The sequence below is a fragment of the Ambystoma mexicanum genome, chromosome 6p, assembly GCF_040938575.1.
Source record: "Ambystoma mexicanum isolate Mex_15411 chromosome 6p, UKY_AmexF1_1, whole genome shotgun sequence".
NCBI lineage: Eukaryota > Metazoa > Chordata > Amphibia > Caudata > Ambystomatidae > Ambystoma > Ambystoma mexicanum.
In genome coordinates, this window is record NC_090935.1 from 885,641,363 (window position 1) to 885,655,959 (window position 14,597).

The 14,597-nt window shown below is 43.8% G+C and overlaps 1 protein-coding gene across 6 annotated transcripts in view; it reads right to left on the bottom strand.

Annotated features, from left to right (window-relative positions):
• Window positions 1-14,597, bottom strand: part of EPB41L4A (erythrocyte membrane protein band 4.1 like 4A) — a 1,024,616-nt gene that overhangs the window by 350,355 nt on the left and 659,664 nt on the right. For all 6 annotated transcript variants that reach the window (XM_069625493.1, XM_069625495.1, XM_069625491.1 and 3 more), the window contains exon 12: window positions 10,835-10,956. In XM_069625493.1, coding sequence (XP_069481594.1) covers window positions 10,835-10,956 — 122 coding nt within the window. The remainder of the gene's footprint in view (window positions 1-10,834; window positions 10,957-14,597) is intronic.

A 14,597-nucleotide genomic window follows, 5' to 3' on the forward strand; every position in this document is an offset into this window, starting at 1 on the left:
CAGTTTGTCTTTGCTGTAACCTAGTTTTGGATTGGTTTACTTGCAAGATATGCCCATACCCTATTTCCTTTCTGAGTGGGTAGGTTGTTGGTAGTGTTGGGCATGTATGCTATTTCTGTCCTCAGGTTGTCTCTTGTGTTCTATTCCACCTAGCGTTGTTTCTTAATTACTGCGTTTAAGGTTAGGGCGTTGTCCATTAGGACTCCCAGGTTTTTTATTACCTTAGATGGTGTGGGTGTGGTTCCCATTTCCGTCAGCCAGGTTATGTAGGTGTTGTTCTTATGGTTTTTGGATATAATCATGATTTCTGTCTTCCGTGGGTTGATTTTAACGTTGTTGGCGTTCATCCAAATATCTCTTTTCGACATTCTATTAGGGTTGAGTGATCGGGCTGAGTATCTTCGATTTTGTAGATGATTTGAGTGTCGTCTGTAGGTTGATGAACATAAATTGCTACCACCACAGCATAACAGATTTATGGCAAAAACTGTCGGGACTGGGTTGTAATGAATACTTACTATGATCATACAGCTATACAAAGATATGTCAGTATTTGTAAGACTCGATCAAGATGGTGCAATTTCAGATAGTATCAATACGAAGGAAGGTGTTAAGAAGGGATGAGTTCCTGCGCCCCTGGTATACAACCTTTTTGTGTCAGATATGCAATAAGCAATAATATTGCCTGAATGACTGCAGACATTTTCCACCAAACATAGGATCCTGTCCGTATGTGTGGTTGTTATATGCGGACGACACCATACTTATGGACAGGATGCCTATAGGGCTGCAGAGAAGTATCAATGCAGTCTGTAAGTACTCTAGAGACAATGGTCTGATAATAAATATTTCCAAAACAAATATCATGATGCTAGGTGACTATAAGAAGAAGAGACATGATTTTATTTGGAATATTGATAAAACACCCATAGCTATTGAGCAGAATATTTATTTAGGCACATATTAATTACAAGCAAAAAATACCCGTTCTCTGAACGGGTTCTGTGGACAGACATGACAACACTCATCAATTGTTGAAAATCAATGATCCTGTAGGTCGCTGTTCGATTCACTTATCGCATGATATGCTTTGTACTCTGACTACACTGAGAATGGGCGTGTGTGGCTGGCTGACATACTGCAGAGCAGATGTCGGGGGGGATGAGAGTTTGGGCATTGCTGCATACTAGGAACTACTGTGCTATCTCCCCACCTGTTGCCTCACTCAGGTGTGGTGCAGTTTGTTGTGGTGCATTGTGGTGCAAATGTCCCAGAAACTGTGCATTCTAGAGTTGAGGACTGGTCATTCTATGACCACATTGATGTTTTGCCAATTTCAGGCAATTGTATCATGTGTGAAAGTGCTGAAATCCAGGGAAAGGGGTGGGGTGTCCAGATGTTATATATGTACACTTGGTGCAGCTTGGTGAAACAGTGTGGAATTGTATAAGGAACAACGCTTTACCAAGCCACAAAACCCACAAATATAGACTTTTGCTGACTTCCAGGGAAAGGGTTGGCGTGTCCAAATGTCATGTAGCCAGTAATGTTTGGAGGGTCCTAACAGGTAACTATGCACAATTTGGTGCAGATTGGTGAAACAGTGTGGAACGGTATAAAGAACAACGCTTCACCAAGCCAAAAACCCACAAACAAATGTTGACGTTTGCTGAAATCCAGGGAAAGGGGTGGGGTGTCCAAATGTCATGTAGCCAATATTGTCTGGTGGGTCCTAACAGGTAACTATGCCAAATTGTGTGCAGATTGGTTAAAGAGTGTGGAATTGTATAAGGAACAAACCTTCGCCAAGCCACAAAACACACAAACAAATGTAGAGTTTTGCTGACATCCGGGGAAAGGGGTGGGGTGTCCAAATGTCATTTAGCCAGTAATGTCCAGAGGGTCCTAACAGGTAACTATGCACAATGTGGTGCAGATTGGTCAAACTTTGTGGAATTGTATAAGGAAGAACAATTCGTCGTAGTCACAAACCCAGCCACAAAGCCACACATTTTCACTTTTATGAATATATCATTATTATAATATTTAATATGATTTAGTGAAATACTTTAAACATATATCAAAACAATTACATACAATCCATAAAACATACGTAACAATCCGCATAAGACAATCTATAACCATAATTGATCTTATACATAAAATCATAGACATAAAGATAAAAGAAACATTGATAGAATGAACAACAAGGTGCTAGCAAACTATGTGGTGATACAAATCATGAAAAAGATTAAAATCATTCGATATTGTATTATTCACAGAGGCGGGTATTCAATCACTGCACTAGCAAAACTATATAGCAATTGTAAAGTGCCAGGTATCCTATACGGCACAAAAGCCTTATTAAGCTCTGAACCAAACTGGATGCATTGCTTGGAAGGCAAGGCCTGGAGGGGTTTCTTGGGTCTCCCAAAGTGTGTTCCTATTGAGATAATCGATTGTGAGATTGGAATCTTATCACTACAAACTGTCTGGGAGATCAAACGCAGGGTATATTATTTGAACTTGCTGCATGATGATGTTAAAAAGGAATTTATTTTACACCAATGGCAAAAAAACGAACCCTAAAACAAAAGCCTTTTAAAAATGTGAGAATTAGATTGAGGAACCTTTGATCATCACGCCTGCGATCAAAATTTCAAAGAAAAAAGTCAGTTATTGGGGTAGAAGTATTTTAATAGGCAAACATAAATATGTATCTTAGGGATTGTATTTTCCTCATCCGTTTAACTATTTACTACAATGTAATAATGCTGGTTTGAGAAACTTCATATTAAGAATGAGAATTAATCAACTGACTACCTATGAACTTGTGGGAGTCTGGCAAAATATTAAACTGAGTCAACGATTGTGCAGGCTCTGTATGTAGGAAAATGAAACAATTCGACACATTCTCACAAATTCTTACTGTATGATGGGTAATTATATAATATTTTACAGACTTTTATTACATAATATGCACGATGTTTCTTGTAATCAATTCTGGAGTACAATATTTTCAGGTGAATCTTTAGTTATTACTTATGCTGCCTATCTTTGATGGCTTGAATGTTGAAAACGTCTTAAGTAATCCGTTTTATTTGTCTGTTTATTATTAGGTTTTAGAGTATTATGAATGGGTTTTATAAGTGTGTGTAAGTATTGATGAATTGCATTGTGCTGCTGAATTGTGTGATATTGTTTGACTTGTCATTTTAGGCCATTTCAGAACAGTAAACAATCTGCATCTCCAGATGCTATTACTGCCTTTCCCCTGTTCCTGCATATATTCACCGAGCGAGACTGCAGTTGCTTGTGCATGGCTAGCCTTAGAGGGCTTGCATTATCACAGCCGCACCCATACAGTAATTCATTGCTAAAGTGACAATTTAACCCAGCCCCCCGACTTAATGGGGAGGAGATAGGAATAGAGACTGGACTAGCTGAAGCAGCAAGGGGAAGGGCCATTGCCACAGCACCTAAGCTGATGCCGCAAGTATTCAACTGTGGCCTTGATAACAGTCACTTGGCAGGTGGAAACTTTGTATTCAAGAAAACAAGAAAATAAAACAGACTCCAAAGATAGGCCGATTAATAATAGTTGTTAATAATATCTATAAAACTAAACTGATGTGCAGATTCAGCATACCTGCTCCATTTCCTATAAATAAGAAATAACCAAAGTCTACATGCTTCGGATCCTTGACTATATTTTCGTTAAAGTAATATAGTATCTACAACGCTGCTAAGCACTCATTATTTTAAACACTAATCTGTTCATATTCTAATTTATTTTTACACCCGCATTAATGAAAACAATTCTGTGTATGACCTTGTAACCTATGTAGACAACGGGAACTACTGCAACAGTGCTGCAGGTAATTGGGCCATCAGTCACATTGAGCGCTGAGGTTTGGTCCTTCCTATACAACAAATGCTCTTTTCCTTTTTTTATCTTCTTGCTGTTTTCAAATGTCCCTTTTAATGTTTTTTTTTCCCAAGTTATTTTTTTATTAGTTTATTGGTTCATGATCAGATAATATAGAACAGTAATTTATTTGTATAACATAGATAATAACTTATCTTAGCCATCGTAGACATAACCGAAAAAGAGTTGAAATAAAAAAATAAAAATAAAAAAACAATAACACATGGGGGGAGAAGAGAAAGGGAAAACCTAAAAAAGCAACAAAAACATCTGCAACACACAGATGTTAATGAGGGGTCATATTAGGTAACCCTTAAGGCACAATAGCAAAAAACTAAGCATAAAGGTCATTTTTTAATGTTGTTGAGGATGGAGCAGAAGAGCAGTGTGTGCCATAACCAACACCGCTAGATGGAGCATCATTTCCGAAGCAATCAATTGAAGCCTTGATGGCCTTCTACAATGAGCACTGACAGAGAGGTTCAAACCTTGCTTGCAAGCTGATCCCCTTGTGCCATGCCCCAGTCCATTCCTCTACAGTACTAATGCTCTGGTTACAATGCTTGTTCGACCACATGTAAGCTTAACACAACAAAGTGTGTCACTACACAGATAATGCACTGTTGGGATTCATATTCATTACATTCACTGCAGGACAGTAGATAATGCAACATGTTGGATGTAGCGTGTTATGCATTTAGCCCCAGATCATGGAGAGGTACAGTTAGTATTCTTTTAGCTATATTGGCGATAGGTCAAAAAGAAACTGGGTCAAAACAAGGGCGCATCACGTGGATGCTGATATTTCAAATGTTGCTGACAAGGCAAAATAACAGAAATGTTAGCCGCCAATGAAACTAGGAAGTTATGGGGCGGCCCAAGTTTAGAAGGCAAAACTTGAATGGACAATACTAAAGGCAATGACCATGGCTGTTACAGTCGAGGGGATTTGCACTAATGGCTTGTCATCCCAACTTGTGTTAATATCAACTAGGACTACTTTGCCTAAAACCTGTTGGACCACCTGACCTAATAAAAGTGATGAACAACTGGTTTAGTAGATCCCTTCCTGAAAGGGTAACTTCAACGTGTTGCTACATCTGGGGTCTGGCTTACTGAGTACAACCAATGACACCAGTTGCGAATGTACTTCCTAAATGAAATGCCTTTATCTCTAGGTAAAATCTAAGTCACTACACTTGAGTGATTTCTAGAGGCTTCAGCAAGAGTTCAGGGAGCAATTAGTAACCACTGATTTTCCTGATCAATTTCCTTTTGTGCATCGAAGATTACGCCTGCATTAAGGGCACAGAGCGAGTTGACCGCCACTGTTGCCTGGTACCTTTTGAAATCCACGCCTGAGGACGCCAACGGCTTTGACAGGCCTTCTTTCTAAGCCTCTTCACCTACGCTCAGAGCGTTAAGCCCCGCCGGTAGCAGCAGAATGCCTGACAATACTTCTAATTATCAGCTCATTATATCGCAACATGCTTTCACTGAGTTCAGGGCAGAAATGAGCGAATTCATGTTGGGGTTTGCCTGCAATACACGCCACGCTTCTTTGATAAAGGAGCGCACAGTTGAGCACTGAAAGTAAACGTATTCCCCCCCAGGCGAATTCCAGTAGCAGACTGGCACATTTTAAAATCATTTTGGAATTGTCAACGAGTCGTGAAATATTAATAGTAATTATGGGTTACAGGGGCCATGTCTCAGCAATTGCGTTCCTAGTTAACGCGAGAGTCATTAAGGAAAATGTTCAATGCTCCGGCGTTTCTGGCGGATGTACACACTGAAGAGTCCCAGCCATTGGGCACGCGATAATAGGTCAGCACGCGCCACTTCCGCAGCAGCGACATCTGCAGTCACTTGCGCGCCATCAGACCGCGACCTCCCAGCAATTGCTTTCATCAGAGGCTGCTTGTTACCTTGTCCAGATTAACCTCCACCCCCTAAACATTTACAGTATCAGTTTACTTTAAATTGGCGTGTAATATCACACCAACAAAGAATGTTTGACTTCACATTGAACATGCATTGCTTACATACAAATGTACTACTTTAATATACTGTTAGATATACTGATCATTATGAGTGCATGTTATGTGTTAAAGCTAAATCTAACATTTATAGGAAAAGTTTACAAATGTGTTTTCTATTTTGAAAGAACGTTATGATATATGAATGAATTATAAAATATCTTGAACATCATAGTACAGACTTATTCACTTATAAAACAACGCAGTGACACTAGAAGTTGGAACTACTGCAAGTTTGAACTAGTGACGAGGCGCATGACAATGAGGTAACTGACACTGCAAGGGGGGTGGCACCCAGACCTCTTATTTATTATGAGCCGACAATCTAATAGACCTACTACCCTGGATGGAAGTGCTAATCGATGGTGAGGGGAGCTGTGGCCTAACACAAAACATGGGTGCCGCCTGCAAGCCATGCTGAGAGCCAACTCCCCTCCGCCGCCTGTCTCCTCAAGCTCGGCAACACTCCGGGCAGGCCTGGTCCAGCACGCATGCGTAATGTGCGTAAGGAGCATGCTGCTGCGGGGATACAGTGACACCGCACACTGCACGAGGTGAAAGATGGAGTACGTGTTTTTATCAAACTTTAAATATTTCAGCTAGTGTAGAAACAAGGGGGCTGCACCTTGCTTCTGAGCCCTGACACGTAAATGTAACAGCCCACTCTTTGCCTGGCCAAAGATATTATGCACAGTGATGATAGCATAAGCAAGCATGTTCATGCTGCTCTGCCAGCATATGCCAGTATGCCCAAGTACGAACATTCTCTTTTTGGCTTTGCCCTTAATGCCAGTATGACTCTCCTGCCACAAGAAGAAAACCACAACCCCTGCACCACCATGTAAGAATACTCATGTTGACTTTGTCCTCAATGCCAGTAAAACATGCAATGCTGCAGTAAGGAAGCATTTCCTTGTTTGGAGCATGTATACCGACACCCAACAAGTAAGAACACTGACCATGTTGACTTTGCCTTTAACACCAGTAAAACATGCAATGCTACCGTAAGAACACATATCATTTTGGCCTTGCCCTTTTATGAGTAAGAAATGGCATGCTAAAGTAAGAAAGCGCCCAGTTTGCCTACCCCATTGTGCTATAAGCCCCCACCCCAAACCTTCCTCCATGTAATAACATTCATCAAGTTGGCTTTTCCCAAAAATACCATTAAAACATGTAAGAAACGTCTATGCTCCAGTGCCCCCTGCCTGTCCCACAGCCTTGCATGCAAAACATTCATACCCATTCACCCACCAGCCACTCACCCATTGGCGGCTAGTGAATTTTGTAATTGGAGGGGTGTAAACGTTTCCCACAAATAACCCAGAGAATGCGAGTGTAGAGAGGAAGCCTAACCAGCAAAAGGTGGTCTATGGGTCTGGGGGAGTTCCCGTCCTCCCTGAGACATATTTTTGAATAATGGGGCATTATACAGCACACTTTCTGTGAAAAATTGGGAAAAAAGTCAAAATACAATAGAGGCAATTCAACAGTGCACAGGAGCATTTCCCAACGCACTCCCATGATGCATTTCCCCACAATACATGTCAGTATAAACACAGATCATGCTTGGTTTATCATAGATGCCCAGTAACAAATGTCCTGCAAAAGTAAGAAAGACAGAGACTGGCTGCCCCAAAATATCAGCCTAGCCAAGTCATAACAGATTCCATGCTTGGTTTATCACAGATTGCCGGTAAAAAATGTCATGCCACAGTAAGAAATTAATAGACTGGCTGCACCAAAATGCCAGTCCTGCCACTAACACATATTATACCTGCTTTATCATGGATACCAAGTAAAATTAGGTTCTAGTGAACCCAAATGGCCCCCACACATCTCCGCCCCCTCCCATATCCCCCCAACACCAGCTCCTCAACCCAGCACTAAATACATGCACACACATTCACACACCATTCACTTATACATGCACCTATTCACCACACATTCAGAAACGCACACCCAGCCACACATGCATCATGCACTCACTTGCACACATTACATGATATATGTGCTCCCCCACAAGTCCCATCTCCCTTTCACATCCTCCTCCAGCCCCCAAAATACATTCACACACCGCTCACTTGCTCATTTATACATGCAACTATTCACCACACACATATGCACATCCAGGCACCCATACATCATACACTCACTAATTCACACACATTACATAGTATATATATATATATACACACACCAGGTACTAGGCTACTAGGCGTGCAATGTAAGCTTATGTACATTTGACTTTCTGGTGGGGCAATTAGAAACTTGTTTTTGATGTAGGAAATAACCTGTGCAAAAATAAATCTGTGCAAAATTAAGAGCAGCGAAACATAAATGTAATGTGATATGGTGTTTACATTTGCTCTAACCTACCACAAACCAGAATAGCATCACAAGAAATAGTTGATGGGATATCTTCTGATATCCCTGATATCTTGAACTGTAAATCCACAAATTGATGCTGTCCGTAGAAAAATAAATCAAACAAGGACCTCCAGGCCCATGCAGTGCTTTCCGCCTCTGCCATCCTCTAATGGCTCAGTCACTTCTCCAGAAAAGTATTCCCCTAGTATACACCACCCTCTCTACAAAGGTTTTCGGGCTCCTTGCATTGCCCCCAAGTCTTCCCAATCATCTAGCCTCACTTTGTTGATCCTGCATTAGGAATCTATGGTTTTGTGTCAAAGCCCTCCTTCCTTTAATTAGCTCCCTTCCAAACCACACTGTTAAATCCCACCCTCTAGCTCTGTCAGTTGTCCTCTTCCCCAATTAAATGTACAGCTCCAGATCCTCCACCCTGCTGCCTCCTTTTACCTTATCTCTGCCTTCATGATGTTTTCTGCTCCCATGCCCCCTTCCACAACCTGTGCCTTTGTGCTACCTTCCTCCCTTTGCATCATCATTCACCCCCACTGCTACACAACAAACATCTTGCTCAATGGCCCCCTTTCCTCTTTGATCGAGGCTTCTCTGCCCCATGCTGTCCACCGGGCAGGGCCTCAGCGGGCAAGGCCTACCCACAAATGGGTAAATGCGCACTCAGCAGCGATGTGTGGGCATTTACAGATGTTAATGTCACTCTGGTGGTTCCAACTACATTAGCTCCAGGCCCCACTTGTTAGACAATCCTGGCTACGCCTCTGCTGCCACTGCTCCCTCATCTGCATTACGTGATTTCCCAGCGTGCTGCCCTCCCCTACTACCCCACCATCAGTCAGTTGTGCGAAGGAAAGAAAGGACACTGGTTTTGATGACTTGATCTTTCATCAACGTGTGAGCGTCAGCAACTACAATGGGGTGGTGTACGGAGACTCAGGATTCAACGATTGAAGGTAAACTCGCATTAGTGCTACAGTTCTTCACAAAATGTTGGGATCGTCTAAGATGTACCTCTAAGGTCTATGTCCTAATGCAGAGGATCATTGGCCCTGCACCAGAAAGGATGCACAGAGATGGTGAAAGCAGTTTTACCCCAGCAAATGCTATGTGTTTGAGACTTTTGGCGAATTTGTTTAGGATTTTTGGCAGCCATCCACACTTTCAGCCCAATCGCAGTATTCTGGGTCAACTTGCAGTAGGCCATTGGTCCCTGTGAGTCACATGACCAAAGCCAGAGCCATAATACTTGCCCCAGCAGCCGGCAAAGAAAAAAGACAAAGGGTGAAGTCTGTTTGCCTAATCGTCGTGGAGGCCAAACCCTTCACTGTAGCCCCTGTCTCGGACCCGGGTCTCTCTACAATCAGGAAAACGGCGATGACCTACTGTGATTCCACTCCTGGGTTGTGACCCTCATTGTGATTTTACTCGAAGGCTGAGCCCCCATATGTGTGCTCCTCACTGTGATTGGCTCCTAAATTATGCCCAAGCTGATTTCCTACGGTGTTGCTCCCCGCTGCATGTGGACACCGCAGTCTGTTTTGCTCCTACATAATGCCCCGCCGTGATTTTCCTCTGATATAGTGGGCTCACTGTGTTTTTGCTCTTGGCTTGAGCACTCGCATGTGAGCTCTCCACTGTGAGGTGTTCCTAGAGTATACCCCCACTGTGAAGCTGCACCTGCCTGTGCCCCACTTCTTGTTTCTTCCCATTGTGACTCTGTTTTAGGTCACGCTCCCACTGGGATTATTCCCTCACTGAATTTGATACTGGTCTGTGCCCGCTGCATGCATGTTCCCCACTGTGGTTCTGCCACACTGCACGCATGCCCCTCAATGGGATCTTCCTCCTAGGTCGTTTACCCCACTCTTCTCCCCAACTAACCAACTCACCTCTAAATGTCTTATCACCTTACAGTACACACACAGAGCAACTTCAGTAAATGCCACAGCAACCTGACAGAACTCTGACTCTACCCAACCCCACCCCTTTCCCTCTATCACATACCCTCATGAGTCAGTGGCTGACCTGGAATTGCAGCACTATGATTTATCAGATTTTGGGATCTCCCCTCCAGATAAAACATATCTCCAAGTGTCAACTCCACAAAACCGTACCAGCACTCAGAACTTAGTACTTCCCTTTTGTACTAATCTACACATTAGATTTTGCATCTGCCGCTCCTTAAATCCCACTAAAAACTCCTAAACCCATTTTCCTTTCTTGCAATGCCACATGCAGGAATACGACCCAAATGGCAGAAGTGTGCTATACAAGTGTGCTATACAAGAACGCTTTACATGACCTTACATTACCTAACCCCTGACTAAACAGGCTTGCCTACTAATTTCCATGCTTTCGATGCAATAGGGAAGGCAACAGAGAACGAACAAGTGAAAAAGAAGGTATGGAGAGAAACCAAAGAATAAAGGGGTGATAGACATTCAGGCATCTGTTTCGCGCAGGTGCTTGCCCCTCGACTTACCAGATGGCTGTGTATCGCCAGTTCTTTTAGGATATGTTTTGCTCCGACTCCTTTCCACACTCTGGTTAGGCCGTGGAAGCTGAATGGAAAGGTCTCTGCTCATTTGAAAGGCTGTCCTGCCGCTTAAAAAAAAGTTTGAATAAGTATCTGTCCAAATGATTGTGAACAAAAAATAATGAGCAATGTTGCTAAAGGGGAGCAAATCGGCGTTGTCAAACCTATCAAAACATGACGACTGATGACCCTGAGTAACTACTAATTAAAGCATTTGTATTATGTGTGGGGTCTCCTTAACATTCTGCTGCAGGGTTTGAGCCTTTCGACCTGGTCTCTGCTACCCCATGATGTAGGGTGAGCTCTCTGCAAGTTCATTTCTCTCTCGTGCAGAAAGCCCACTGATCCTTCCTAGGGTTGGCTTATTATTAGGGAGAAAGCATTATCTTTGGTGGAAAGAGAACCTCTGTATAACACACCATACTTCATCAAATCATTCCATAGGTCAACAATAGCTTCATATGGGCCGAACGTTATTGGGTACCGATACCACTCCTCCAGCACCTGTGTATAACTAGCAAGAGGGAGAGCATATCCTGGAGAGAGGGGGCCAGGTTCGGTTTCGCCGATCTATGTGCTTAGTAAACAGTTTGTCGTTTAAAAATAGAAGCAGTTTCCCCAACCATACCATAAAAATCCCTGCCATAGAGAAAATGGTTACAACTCTTGCAAAGGAATAATGGATGTTTCGGTGTGGTAAGCAAAATGTGTGGTACAACACAAAGGTCAGCAGCACAAGTAGAAGGTAAATAGACATACAATCCGTTGACAGAGGCAGCTCTCGGCTGTGTAGTATGAGCAGAGAGCAGCAACAGTAGAAAGAGCCATGGAAAATGGGAGAATGTAGTGTTAAGCCCCCGTTCCAAGGGCTGGAATGGGGAACAACGGCCTGACAGCCCAAGCCATTAACGAGGGCTCAGGGCTGTTACCCCCCCCCCCGTTCCAGCACTTTGAACGGGGGCTTAGGGCCATTAGGACGCAGGATACCAAAGCGGAAACCCAGGGTGCTATAAAAAATAAACGGATTTTCAGTCATTCCCTTTCCATGGCAGCCTGATGGAGCCAAGGGGAAGGAGCGGCTGCGGCGACTAAGTAGTGTGGGTGGGAAATGGGCGGAAGATAGCGGCGGGGGAGCTGGCCTTCAGGCAGCATGGAACGCAGGCCTTCATCGCTGATTCAAGCCTACATTCCTAGCCACCCGATTGGCTGGCTCCCTCGGTCAGGGTGCTAATGTAAATTATAAACATTTGAACAGCCAACAAAATTCAAATGAGGTTACGGTTAGAGCCAGGCTAGCGGTGGGACTTAAGGTTAATTTGTCCAGGCCCTGAAACTGGGGTGTGTACAAAAGTAGAAGTGCTTTCAGACCTCGATCACATTTAATGTCCTGACTGCTAATTATCACCACAGACTGCCTGGACTGCTGAAGAGTGCAGAATCTAGCAACACGCACCCGTTCAGCAGCCTTTTCCGGTCGTTAATGGCCCGGGACCGAGGGCTTACAGCTCCGGGCCCTGTTGCCATTATCGGCCAGGTGAAGCGCCCCAAATGGGTGCATAAAACACAGGGGGAAGCTCCAGCCATTGTTCACTGAAAATATCAACAACATTCATGTGCGTGCTTTTATAGGGACCTGTTACAAGATAAGCCACGCAAATATCCCTCTACATCATTTTACAAAAAGAGAACAAACATTGTCAAAAAAGTCCTCCCAAAAAAGTTTTTAAAAAATGACCAGAAATCTTAAACTACAAATGTGGGTCACATTTAGGCTGATCCAACAGATTAATGTATTTAGGGGTACTGTGCCGTGACTTGTGTGGGGAGTTTTGAATCTGCAGAATACTTTTAGAAAAATTATTTAGAAAGTAGCACATAAGGACTTCTGGACTCACCCACTGGTAAACCCATATGACTTTAGACATTTCTGTGAAGCTCTTGAAGTCATTGCCTGAAACACTGGGCACATTGGTGCAATATAAAGCATATATGGGCATATTTCATTTCTCTTGCTTATGGTGATAGCATCAGCCAGCCGCCCTTTATTCAATGCCTTGGGCACACATCACCTCTTCAATCGATCGGCTGATTCTCAAATGTTCCTTTCTTTTGCTTCATTCACGCCTGACCTTCTGACCAACTTTGTATGTCTATTTCTGTTGTTGAAACCTGGATGGCCTCGCTTATTTCACCTAAATCGCTCAAATATATTATATATAGTCGCCTTCTCTCCTTCCACCCCACGCCCCTTGCCAATGTACCTTCTGTTAATATCTTATCCACACATTTCCGTATCTCCTCTTCCAAAGATCAGAACATGTATGTGGAATCTGACCAATGTCGTAACTTTTTGGGCATATCTATGGGTGTAGCAGCCCCCCACCCCCTGTAACCTCTGTGGTGGGCGCTCCACTGTGAAAGGCAATGATACCACCAGCTCAATGCCTGTGCATGTTTCCAGGCGGTGGGGATTCAAGGGGGTTCCTCCGCACATCTTGCAGGGGCATATTGGTCACAGAAAAGGAGGGTATATATGTGTGCAGTGTTAAAGGCGTTTTATGCCACTCGATATGCTGAGAGTGATTGTTTGACACGCATCTTGCAGCGCAGTGGTTGGAGGAGGCGGCTCTTAGTGGGCTTACAGAGGAACAGAGGGAGTGAAGTGGAGGTTTATGAGGTAGAACGGGCAGTCGAAGGATTACGCCTGGGTAAGACACCAGCGATAGAGGGGATTACAGTGGAGGTATACACAGCAAATAGAAAGCTGTTGGTACCTAAGCTCCTGGAGGTTTTTCTAGAGGCATGGGAGTGTGGCAAGTTCCCAGACTCAATGATGGAAGCGCTGGTGATACTCCTACCAAAGGAGGGAACGGATGAGAGGGACTGTGCATCGCATCGCCCGCTGTCGATGATGAATATAGACATAAAGATCATGTGTAAGCTACTGGCGGGTTGCCCGGCGCTGGTTATGCAGGGTCTGGTGCATCCGGACCAAACTGGTTTCATACCAGCTAGGTCCACCTTGCAAAATGTAAGATGGCTGCTCCTGATCCTGGATAAATAGTGACAATGGTCGGAGATGGTGGTGGTGGTCATCTTGAAATCGTATAAAGCCTTTAACTCTGTTACCTGGGATTTTCAATGGATGGTGCTGCATAAAATGGGACAGGGGGCTCAATTATTCCTGTGTAGGGGCGCGACCTCTAAAGTGCAGGTTAACAGGGTGGTCTCGAGTCCTTGGCAAGTGCGGTGGAGAATACGTCAGGGGTGCCTGCTGTCCTCTCTGATCTTTGCGCTGGTTATCGAGCCTCTGGCAAGGGTTTTTCTGAAGTTTCATGAAGCTGGAGGCCTACAGATGTCTGGGGCTGGACACTGCATATCCCTATATGCCGATGATGTGTTTTTATATGTGTGGGATCCGGTGGCAAATTTAGACTGGGTTATGGCAACAGTTGGAGAGTTTGGGAGGCTTTAGGGGCTGGTTATTAACAAATCTGCTATCTACACATTAGCCAAGGAGGTGGGAAGTGAGTTGGCACATTAAGGAATGCAGATCTGACAGGGAGATTCTGTTAATTGGGCATAACAATGAGCGTTGGCTGGGACTGGATGTAACAGCAGAACGTGGCCAAGGCGGTGGCCACCTTTGACAAGCTTGCAGAATTTTGGGTAAGATTCCCTATCTCTCTGATGGGACGAGCAGTACTTG